This window comes from Nasonia vitripennis, chromosome 2, assembly GCF_009193385.2.
Source record: "Nasonia vitripennis strain AsymCx chromosome 2, Nvit_psr_1.1, whole genome shotgun sequence".
NCBI classification, from domain to species: Eukaryota; Metazoa; Arthropoda; class Insecta; order Hymenoptera; family Pteromalidae; genus Nasonia; species Nasonia vitripennis.
In genome coordinates, this window is record NC_045758.1 from 19,967,765 (window position 1) to 19,980,304 (window position 12,540).

General features: G+C 43.9%; 1 protein-coding gene across 1 annotated transcript in view; it reads left to right on the forward strand.

Moving 5' to 3' along the window:
* Window positions 1–547: 547 nt before the first annotated feature.
* The window catches only part of LOC100114533 (GTPase-activating Rap/Ran-GAP domain-like protein 3), a 282,814-nt gene continuing 270,821 nt past the window's right edge, over window positions 548–12,540 (forward strand). The window contains exons 1-2 of the mRNA XM_031923081.2: window positions 548–1,491; window positions 2,093–2,372. Coding sequence (XP_031778941.1) covers window positions 2,131–2,372 — 242 coding nt within the window. The 5' untranslated portion in view covers window positions 548–1,491; window positions 2,093–2,130. The remainder of the gene's footprint in view (window positions 1,492–2,092; window positions 2,373–12,540) is intronic.

Sequence of the window (12,540 nt, forward strand, 5' to 3'; positions counted from 1 at the left end):
TTTACTATACCGTATACTAGAATTTAATATAAGTCGAGTTTGTCTTCTCGTTACTATACAGTATAGTAATTTTTGATGAAAATTGTAGGAATATTTAGTGATACATTTCTCTGCGTGTATAGAGCTGCATGGAGCCATTCGAGTCGAGTTAGGAAAGTATGAACTCTTGCGAGTAATAACGGGAAGCGCGAGATGCTAGCTTGGAATTCGAAGCGGGTCAATGTCGCGCGGGATCGCGGCCAGGCGAGAATCCGGCCAATTATGAAAGCCCCGAGCCAGGAGAGCCGAGAGGGAGGCTAGCATTTTCACTTTCGCACGCACACAGCTCAGAGTTGCGATACGAAAAGTAAAAGCTCTCTGCGTCATCTCCGTTCGCGTTTCGGCAGTATCGCGGCATCTATGCGCACGCGCGCACACATACACACACACACACACAGGGGGTGGTGGGCAGGCCAGGAGAGCGTTCAGTTTAGCGTGGGTAGGTACACATCCCGTGTGCGCGCGAATCGGGGTGGGGAGAAGCGCGCCGAGCGACCGACCCGGCTTTTCTTCGCGCGAGTCTGTTCCGTCGCTGGCTGCATACGCGCTCCCCGTCGCTCTCAGTGGCCTCAGTTCTCCGCCGGACGGAAGGAGGCTCGCTGGCTCGCTTGCCGGCTACGACTGGCAACGCAAACAAGCGAGCACGCGCTTTAGTCGGGATCTCGTACGAGTCGCCGTCCCGGATCGAGATGCCTCCCGCCGCAATGCCACCAGCAGGAGCCGAGCTGCGAAGAGCCGATTCCAGCAGCATCGCGATCTTTGCCGAAGCTCGTGCGTGCGCGCAATAACGCGCTCGGCCCCTGAATCGCTGCAACAACTGCTAAGTACTTCTCTCTCCATCAGCTGAGTGCAGGAAGCCGTGCACTCGCACCAAGCCTTTATAAACTTATAGCCAAGGCCGAAGCTCGGCGAGGATGCCGAAGAGAACCTCGTGCTCGGGGCAAAGGGAATTCTTCTCAGAAGATGGATGAAAACGGGACGGAATAGAAGCGGGGCACTTCCCCATTCGCTAGACTAAAACGATCATCCATCTCGATTGTTCGCTTTTCATCCGAGTCCCGGTCGATCCACCAATCGATACGCAGCCTCGCGCGCCTGCAGCTTCTCCGAGCTTGTGGCAGTGCCGTTCCCACGGGAAAGTCTATTTGATTATACACCTGCAATCTGCATAGACCGGAGTTCCGCGCTTTGCTGCGGATCGACTCTATAGCTCGCGGGCTGGACAGTGTTCAAAATATATACGAGTACTTAGTCGCAGCCGGAGTACGCCCGCGGAGGAGGGCTGATCCTCTCCTGTCTGTGTGTGAGTTACATGCGCCTGCGATCTTACTGTGCGTGCGATCTTTGTGCCAAAAGTACGCCTCTTCTTGTATGGGATGTAACATTGACAGCCGCGAGATCATGGGAACGGATGGTCTGCCTGCGATGGTTAAGCTTGACATTGAAATGAAGGTACGTCTCGCGCTAAAGATACGCGCTCTATATATACTGCTGCTGCCGACATAAGAGAGCAAGCAAAATCCTGTAAACCGCGACGCAACCGCGATCCCCGTATGCAGCTGCTTGTGTAGCGCGTGTAGCGTGAGCCAATGGCTTGAAGCAATTAAGAAAAAACCTTGATCCACATATTGGGTAAAATTAACGATCCCGCTCATACGCAACGTTATTATTATTAATTTTTTTTCGAGGAATATCGGAGGAATAAGAGCGCGTAATTGATTATGCAAAATTAACACAGTACAGCTGGTTTTCCAATATTTATTATTCACTGCCAGCGTCAGACTAGCCGACTAGCCGTGCGCAATTACCCGCTACTGCTAATGCAAGCAGGCATCTGCGTTTTTTCTTGTTTTTCAACTGACACAATTATTCATGTTGATGAAATTTCGTGCGACTGATTGCGGATCGTAAAGCTATAGCTACTTATTGTAGTTCGTTATTGCACACCTATTCCGCTATGAAAGCCGCGTGTTTTCCCTCTCAAAGCGGCCACGTAATATTATAGAAAGAGAGAAGCTTTTGCACGTAATAGGAAAAATCGAAAATTTCGCAGACGACGCGCCAGTCTTGATGGCCCGCTGAGAGAGCAAGATGAGCTCGATGAAGAGGTCGGGGCACAAGGAGGGCATCGCCACGGCCGGCAGCACCGCGGCGGCTCGCCGGTACGCTATTCCCGGCGGAGCTGGAGGTGCTCTACCGAGCTCCAAGGGTCTGCGCAGCCTCATGCACGGCGGAGGCCCGGGCTCGCCGATCTCGTCGCTCAGGCTGCGCTCCAAGTACGAGCTCAGGAGCATCAGCTTCGAGGGCAGCAAAGTCCTGCCTTGGACCCTTAGGTGAGCAAAACACATTGTTAATTTAATCTTTCTGAAGAAAATGATCGCGCTGCCGTGGGTATATGTCTGCGCATGTATTTCTCATACTCGCACTTTTCACAAGTTTACAACTTGGCGGGAGGACTGCAGACCGAGTATGTCGGATTCGTTATCATGCGCTCATTATTCTCTGAATGAAAAAACCGAATAGCCCACCTGGTCGTGTTTCCTACGAAAAAATATATGCACTTCTCATTGTCCTTCGTTAATTCCCCAATACGCAGTCTTATCGGACGTCTGACCGTATTTCACAGTTTCTACTTGCGCATATCACGATGCGAGAGAGGAAAAAAACGCAGTACCAGCGCACTTCTCAGCATTATACATATTACTGACATACCTAGTGGAGAATGTGCCCACTTTTTAGTTTTTTCTATCCGACACGCGCGACGAGCGAATATATTGTTGTCCGTTTCCGAGAATAGAGATAATTGTTACAATAGCAGTTATGAGCGCTCTTTAATACGATAGAGAAAGATTTGGAGCGCGAGATACATTTCATTAATACATCGCCTTTCCTTCGCTTACATATGCGATCATGCCGGCGTAAGCGGTGCAGCGCTCGGTGAATTTTATCGAGGTCAAAAGGTAATTCGTTGAAATCATCGTCATCATCATCATCATCATCATCATCATCATCATCATCATCATCATCATTATTATTATTATTATTATTATTATTATTATTATTATTATTATTATTATTATTATTATTACTCAGAGGCAACATCAAGCTTATCTCGCAGCGCGCGAATGAGAAAATGCGTTATATTCTAACGTTATCAATAAGTGACTGCATGGATGAATAAAAGAATACTCCATCCTTCGCGCTTGTCGTTATATAATGTGCATCATAAAATAAATGCGCATGCATTTCTAATACCGATGTGGGTCGTTATACGACAAAATATTACGAAGTTCAAGCAAGAGTTCTCGATCCGCGTAGTGCAGGGACTGTTAAATATGTCAATTAACCCCTTGAAAATAACGCGGCTCCCTTCAAGGTACTTGTTGCGAGGCTTCAGCTTTAAGCTGTCACGTCGCACGATTTAATTTTACGGGCTGCGTGTGTGCGCGTATGTGCACGATGGGCCGAGCCAATCAACAAGTATACGCAGCGCTGCAACGGGCCGCTCGATCGATTAGATTACACACATTCGGTATCTTGCAGCCAGATTATAGGTATACCCAACATACTACTGCCTTTTCCCCTCTTAAGATCAAGGCTGCGGGAGCGAACGTATCAATTTATCGGGCTCGCGTGCGCGCAGCTTGTCGGCCTGGCGCCGAGTTAATTTTCGCGTAAATGGAAAAATTATTGTACCCCTGTTATGCAGCTGTTTGCGATGTATTGTTGTATATATGTGCCGCGGCGAATATCGAGTGCGCGGACAGAGCGCACAATGGGAAGCAGCGGAGCAAACCGCGGTCTAGCGGTGCTGCAGCCGATTCGCGACCACGTGTAAATAAACGAATAATTTGCGCGCGCGACCATACGAGGCCGGCTATCCTCCTGCATTATTACTACATCAACAGATTAGTAGATAAGTATACGCGCGCTGCAGACTAGCACGGAGCACAGCTGCACGAATGTTCATGTTACAGGTGTGGCGGCCATGATAACCCAGCCTAAAGCTAAATTTGCCTTGAAAACAAGACATATTTACTATTGGACCTAGGAAAATAAGTAAACAGTGGAGAAAGTTCTTTATGAACACTTTGCTTTATTACATTATACAAATACAAATAAGTTGCGAGTAATTACAATATCTATCGACACTTCTCCCGTTCCCTGGACTAGACAACCAATCCTATGACGACTAAGGATAAGTCGATCCGGGCTTCTGACCGGTACCACGACTCGATCAGGACTTACGCGATGAAAATCGCTATACGGAAACACTCTATCGCACTTACACAAATACGCTCAATGTGCGGGATCATATAGACTGTATACACACGCGGTGACTGTGTCCCTATTAGTATACGCGTACATCTATACTCTCACACTTAGTTTGAAAATACACGAATATTCTCAACACTTACTCTCAGGCGTGTTGATCACAGCCGTGGGTCAATTAATACAGTTTTTTACATTTTTAGGCCACAAAAGTCATCCTCACTCCCTAATGATGCCACTCGCAAAGCTTCTGCGAGAAAGCTCTTCATTGCATGAAGTTTTTTCTTCTATTTTAGGTTTTCGCGCACATTTGCGGTTTTTCTTTTTGTTGATTCGCTTTTTTCCCTCTCACAACTACTTTCTGTATTTTCACTATCAGAACTTTCGTTTAGAAAGTAAATATAGTTTTACAATGAAAAACGGAAACTTGAATTTAGATTAAATTTTATAAAATTAATTAAAATAGCAGTATAATCAATGAAATCGTCATGTCTACTGTCTTATATGAGTCATTCTACGAGAAGTCGGAAAATTCGCAGTTAAAAAATCAAGCTCTTGCAATTTTGAGGGCATACTCACAAGACCAAGTTTTTACATACAATATGTAAAAAAATGGGTGTCACCTCCAAACCATATGCCAATAAAAAGTTACAGGCCAATTGCTAACTATACCCGGGGCGCAATAATAGTATATTATAGTACTGGGTGGCATAAATCCGCATCTATGTCACGCCTATCCGTGGCATAAATAGTTCATTATTGCACCGTGCTGATCACCCTCGCTACGCTCGGGCGCTAACTGCATGGTGCAAAAATGGACTGTTTAGGCCACGGATAGGCGTGACAGCGGATTTATGCTAGTCAGTGCTATAAATTAACGTACGATACTAATGGCATAAATAGTCCGATACGGCACAGCACATACACACCGTGCAATAATGGACTATTTATGCCATGGATAGGGGTGACATAAATGCGGAGTTATGCCACACTGTGCTATAACGGCTTTTTTTGGTAGTTATTGGCCCGTAACTTTTTGTTGGCATATGGTTTGGAGGTGACACCCATGTTTTTTACAAATTGTATGTCCAAACGCATGTAAAAACTTAGTCTGGTGAGTGTGCCCTCGCTGAATATTTTTATCCAAAAGATCCTTTGGTTGGAATACTAATTCTCTCTCTCTCTCTCTCTCTCCCCTCCTGTCTGGTAAGTGCGATACACGTTTCGGCTTCGCTCTGCCTTGTGCATGCATACTTAAGGAGTTTTTGCACTATGGTGCGAGATATTCATCACGGCATGTCATTTTGTCGTTGAGCCAAGGTTCTACTTTTTGCCTGTGTTGATTATTTGAGGTTAGAACCACACTATCTCTATCCTGTATCCGCCATCATCGTGCAGACCGCTGATTGTCCGTTACACCGTCGCCTACCACATTAATGAAACAGAATATCTACTGCTAAGCATAAATTGTGGCGCAAAAATGTTACTTGGTGCCATTTATCGTAGGCCTAAGGGACACACCCTTACGAATTTCTTCAATATAGTGCTTAACGTTTCGCATCTGTATTCTAATATCATGTTAGCAGGTGATTTGAACTCCGACTTGCTCTCTAATGACTATTATGGCACGCATTTACGTGAGCTTATAGTTAAGCACAACTTCTTTCTTGTGCCTTTCGGAGCCACTCATCATACTGACGATTCAGACACATGGCTTGATATAATACTGTCTGATTCAAGTGATAAGATCATCTGGTATGAGAAATCTGATGCACTATTTATAAATGGCTATGATTACATTCTCATTGATTTTACATTCGATTTGCCGCCTCGTCAAGAGGTAGATTACACCTCAAGAGATTTTCGTAGCTACTCTTCTCCAGTATTCTTAAATATGTTATTGCCTAAACTCAATGAATTAGCTCTTGATTTGAATTCGACTTTTGATTCACGTCTTAAAAGTTTTCAGACAATTGCTAGCACAGCGCTGGATGTCGTAGCACCCCTCACTACGAGAAAGTTTCGCAGAAAACCGCTACCGTGGTTCACACATGACATTAAAGTTAAATGCAAGCATAGGGATAGGTTACATGGAATATCTAAGCAATCTGGCAGCCTTACGAACAAAATAAATTACAAGAATGCTCGCCGAAAAGTCAAAATTGCAATTAAGGAAGCACGCAATAATTATCTATTAGATGGCTGTCGAGATAAAGCAAATTGCTGGGCTTTTCTGCGCAAATATGGTTTAGTTCCGTGCAAGAGTAAATCGCATCTGCACTTCTCCGATAAAGAAGAGCTAATTGAGTTTTACTCATCTGTGACTTGCGCCCATTCTCCTTGTTCGGACAGTGTATTGCGTTCGATACTTGAGGATAATCGAAGTGTATCACTTGATACACGTTGAATTTGATTTTAAGCTCCTAAATCACATAGAAGTCTGTTACAATGCCGCTACCCTAAGCGGGTTTTGGGCGTTGTCGTCCAGATCGGAAGGGTGGGTGCCTATCACCACTACACAGCGCGTCCTTAGGTTGCGGATAGAGGAACAGCCCCTGAGAAAGAGGTTAGCTGCGAATAAATTGAATAAGCAGCCGCGGACAGCCGATAGGAACAGGCGTGGGTGTGATGAGCCCACACTGTCGAACGCATTCATCTAGAAACACTACGCAAGCACCACAACAACAAAAACACTTCACATTATCTCTTATCTCTCAATCTATCTCTTTCATCACACATTACAAAAATGGGCAAAAATCCTGCTGCCGAGGAGGATGCGGGAGCGATGACAACTGCCCTGAAAGGGGATGTGTAGAATGATTCGTCACCTGGTCTTACGCAGTAACGATGCCAGCGAAGGCGCGCTGCCTTGCAGGGGGGCGTTAGGATGCGAGAATGAAACCGTAGTGTGTCTGACGACGAATTGACACTGTCCTCGTCAAAGTCGGAAAGCTCTCATACTTAGTTCTAGAGAGGTATGGGGGTTATCACCTCTAGAACGGTGGATTCACCTGCGATCGGAACAGGATCCGAAGCGCGCGGGTTTAACATAACATCATGGCTCAAAAAAATCAAATCCGAACCAAAAGGGACTTAAGGGTCGGAACTTGGAATGTTCGCAGTCTATACAGAGCAGGCCCGTTTAAAGAACTCGTAAAGGAAGCTGATAGGTACAATCTAGATTTGGTAGCAATACAGGAATCGCGGTGGCCAGATGACGGAGTACTAGCAACGGGTAACTTCACGTACCTCTATGGGTCCGGGAGTGGGGGATCTCTAGGCACCGGATTTCTCGTAAGCAAAAGCATCATACATTCGGTTAAAAGTTTCAAATCCGTCAATAATAGGCTCTCGTACATCATTATCGAAGGTGAATGGTATAGATATGTATTTATTAATGTACACTGTCCTACGGAGGACAAAGAAGAAGAAGCTAAGGATCTCTATTACGAAACTTTAGAGCAGGTAATCGACCAGTTCGCGTCTTACGACACAAGAATAGTATTAGGCGATTTCAATGCTAAAATAGGTAGGGAGGAAATGTTTAGGCCTACTATAGGGAAGGAAAGCCTGCACGAAGCCAGCAATGATAACGGTATTAGGGTCATAAATTTCGCGGCGGCAAAAGATCTTATAATCAAAACTACGTGTTTTAAGCACAAGAACATACACAAGGCAACGTGGACATCGCCGGACGGGGCCACACAGAACCAAATTGATCATTTCCTCAGTGAAAAAAGACGTCATACTAATGTTCTTGACGTAAGGGATTACAGAGGGGCAGATAGCGACTCGGACCACTTCCTAGTAGTAGCCAAATTAAGAGCTAGACTAGTAGCGAATCAAAATAGTAAGCGAGCAAACAAGGTAGAAAGCTTCGATATTGAGAAGCTACGAGATAGAACAGAGCGAATTAGGTACCAGATAGAAATTAATAACAGGTTTCAGGCACTTGAAGAAGCAAACAAATCGCCGGAGGGGAAGGACGAACCGAATAGCTTATGGGGGGACATCGAAAAAACGGTAAAAGAGGCCGCGAACAAAGTACTGGGTAAAAAGAAAAAGCCAAAGAGCAAACCATGGTTTGACGAAGAGTGCGAACTCTGGTTTGAAAGGCGCAAAAAGGCTAAATTAGATAGCTTACAAAATAGGACCGTAGAAGAGTATTCTAACGTAAGGAAACAGACGAGCGCGATCTACAGAAATAAGAAGCGGGAGTATCAAAAGAATCTTATTAGGAGAATAGAAACTAACAGTAAGGAAAATAACCCACGCGAAATGTACAGAGGGATTAACGCCATCAGAAAGGATTTTAGGAGTAGAGCGCAATTGATGAAGGACGAAAACGGGGACCTCGTAACAAATGACAACGAATTACTGTAGCTGTGGAAAAACTATTTCGATAAATTATTAAACGTGCACGAAAATAGCGAAGAATTAGGGGACGAAATTCACACTGCTGAACTCCACGTGGAGGAACCGAGCTACCAAGAAGTAGAGGCCGCGATTAAAAAACTAAAAAACAACAAAGCCGCGGGAAATGACTCTATACCAGCTGAGTTACTCAAATATGGGGGCGTCGAGCTCACTTTCAAAATCTATAAACTAGTATATGCCATCTGGAAAAATGAAACAATACCCGAAAATTGGAAGGAATCTATAATTATACCGATTTTTAAAAAGGGGGATAAGACAGACTGCAATAACTATAGGGGCATCTCACTTTTAGCAACGTGCTACAAAGTCCTGTCAAACGTAATACAAGCTAGACTCACTCCATTCGCGGAAGATATAGTAGGATATTATCAGTGCGAATCCGGCGCATCAGATCGACGAGCGATCAAATGTTTACCATAAGACAGTTGTTAGAGAAAAAGTGGGAATTTTGCGAAACCATACACCAAATATTTATAGATTTTAAAAAAGCGTACGACTCTATTAAGCGAAGCAAAATGTATCACATTCTAGTACTTCTCGGTGTACCGAAAAAACTCGTGAGATTGGGATGGGCAGGGAACGTAGTGAGAATGGGAGACAACCGTACGGCAGCGCGTGTCATGAAGGGCAGGCCCATGGTAACGCGACCTCTAGGTAGACCTAGACGTATATGGGAGGACAACGTAAAAGCGGATCTAGTAGAAATAGGACGGGTGGGTGTCGATCGAAGAGGTGCATCTTGGGTGGGGTTGACACAAGATAGGGCAGTGTGGAAGGCTTGCGTAGATGAGGCGATGAACTTTCGAGTTCTAAATGCCACGTAAAAAAAAATCACATAGAAGTTCTGCAGGCTATGCACGAAAACCTACCAAAGGCCAAAAGTCGTAGTTGTGACGGCTTATCTTTATCATATTTTTAAGATGTTCTTCCTAAACTTGCTCCGTTTTTAACCACCTTGTTTAATTAATCCATTTCTACTGGTAATTATCCATCTGCATGGAATAAATCTGCAATCGTGCCGCTAAACAAGTTACCCGTACCAAGTTCACCTGGTGACACGCGTCATTCCGCATTTTGCAAAAGTATTTGATGGATTGATGACTCGTCAAGTAGTCGAATATCTCAAGACACACAATATTATTACACCATATCAGTCAGAGTTTCGCAGCAACTATAGCACCCAAACAGCACTTTTAAAGGTCACGGATCAGGAGCAGATTCTGGATTAATTACGCTGTTATTGCTCTTTGATTTTAAACGTGCATTTGACACTATTGATCATGCCACACTGCTGAAGAAGTTGAAACTCATTGGTTTTTCTAATAAGGCTATTATGGTTTCATTCATATTTGTCTAGGCGTTCGCAAGCAGTAGTTGGTCTGGAAGGCACGCTATCAAGTTTTTTGCCAAGTACTTCAGGAGTTCCGCAAGATTCTTCTCCAGGCCCTATTATCTTTCTGATATATATCAACAAGATACTATCGATTTTGCAGCACTGTAAGTCAAAGTGTATGCTCTTTGCTGATGACTTGCAAATCTATATTCAATGTTCATCTCGCGATTTAGATGCAGCTGTTGCTCAATTAAATGACGATGCTAGCTATATTTTAAACTGGTCCAAGACAAATGGGCTCCATCTCAATGTCAGTAAAACAAAGGCCATGGCTATTGGGTAGGTGCAACACCATATGCGTTTAGATGTAAGTAATATTGCGCCAATACTAGTTGAAGATGTAGTAATTCCCTTTGTAGACACTACGAGAAACCTTGGAGTAACCTTGTCTAAAACGCTTTCCTGGAATGCACATGTGTCCGGCATCTTTGCGAAAGCTCACTTTGCACTATATAGACTAAGATATAAGGGCTATAGCTTAAATAGCCAGGTTAAAGCGCAGTTAGTGATAAGCTAGGATGGCTCTCGCTCGATCACAGAAGAAATTATCATTAAGGTGTTTAATTGTATAAATTGTTTACTGTCAACCGTCCTGATTATCTACTTAACTTGTTTACGATGCCCGGCAATGATATCAGGCGCTCGACTAGAAACATCCCCTCTGCGTTTGCGATTCCATTCGCTAAAACCGAAATGTATCGGAACTCGTTTACTATAAAAGGAATGCATCGCTGGAATATCCTTCCTGCGAGTATCAGATTAAGTCCGTCTCTTAATATTTTCAAAAAGCGACTTCACGCTTATCCCTTAAAATTGCCAGTCAACCTATGTAAAATAAGCATCATATTGTAATCATATTGTCAGGATATCGACTCTAGTATGTGACTATAAGATCGAACCTGTTGATCGTATACTCAAATGTGAATGAGTAAGGGAGAAAGCTCTATTGTTCCAAAGATATGCTATAAACTATTGTAATTGCTTCGCTATTGTTCGCCAAAGTATACTTTTTGTAATCCTGCTCTGTATTGCTTACTTCGCCCCACGGCCATCCGGTCTAGGGCGTTAATGAATATGTTTTCTCTCTCTCTCTCTCTCTCTCTCTCTCTCCCTCTCTCTCTCTCTCTCTCTTTTTTCTTTTCTAGCGTGATCGATCTCTCGATCACGCTTGACCGAGTGGAAGTGTCTCGTCCCCACTGGCGCATTGGCCTCATAGACTCTTCTATCCCCTTTCTCTCTCTCTCTCTCTCTCTCTCTCTCTCTCTCCGTTGAAGAGATTTTACAGGCTTTCAACGCTTTCCGCTTGAACGCTGTTGGTCTGGGACGGTCAGCATGCAAAGGGACTGCTCCTTCGCAATCTTCCCCATCCTTATGAACATCTTTGATGCCTCATTGCAGGCTGGCATTTTCCTAAACAGTTGGAAATCGGCAACGGTTTGGCCGATTCCAAAGATCCTGCGAGAGACACCACGAGGAGACCCTGCCACCTCTCCACCATACCCCTCGCAGCGCAGCATAAGTCGCTACACGCATGGTGTGACAGCGTTTTATGCTTAGAATCGCCTTCTGCGCACGGAGTGAACGTACATCGCGATTTGGCGTGCATGGCACTGCGATGCGTGGTGAGCGTTTCTCGGGCACCGCGCTTTCTGCTGAAAACTTCTCTCCGTGTATGAAGAAGCTCTTGATGGTCAGAGAACAATTATTATATTCTAATTATACTCTCTCCATGTAAAACAGTGAAAATGTTCACTATTTATGCAGTGAACGCATTTTTCACTGTTGAAATAGTGAAAAAATCACTATTTTGATCACTATTCTAATCAGTGAAACGCTAATATAAATACTATTTTGTCAAGTGAAAATTTTACTTTTGAATAAGTGAATCTGATTCACTTATTCAATAGTGAACAAATGAGAGGAGCGATCCTAAAACTGAAACTCTTTAATCCACATACCCCATTCCCCCCTGCAGCAAAGTTTTAATGTGAACAAAATTTTTTATAATACGTTTAAACATTGGGGGAAAGCAAGGACAAGAATGTAATATTTATTAAGGGAGTTCTCTCGAAACTGATCCTTGGAAAATAGTTGCCGGGTTTTGTATGCCGTTCTAGGTAAAAACACGACAAGAAGTAAAAATGTTTATTGACGTTATTTATAACGTCTTATGTGAGAAAAAATATATCATGATACTATCCTGATAATATCTGAAAAATATTTGGCCAGGAGAAAGTAAGATTACGAATCGCAAATAGATGATGTCTAGGTTTTCAGGGTCGCCGATGTCGGGATTCAGGGTTAGCATATAGAAAAATGCATTTTTCGTCAATATCTCGTAAAGGGAGAGAAAAGGACGAAATTTTCGCCCCATACATGGAGCTCGAACAACAAATTTC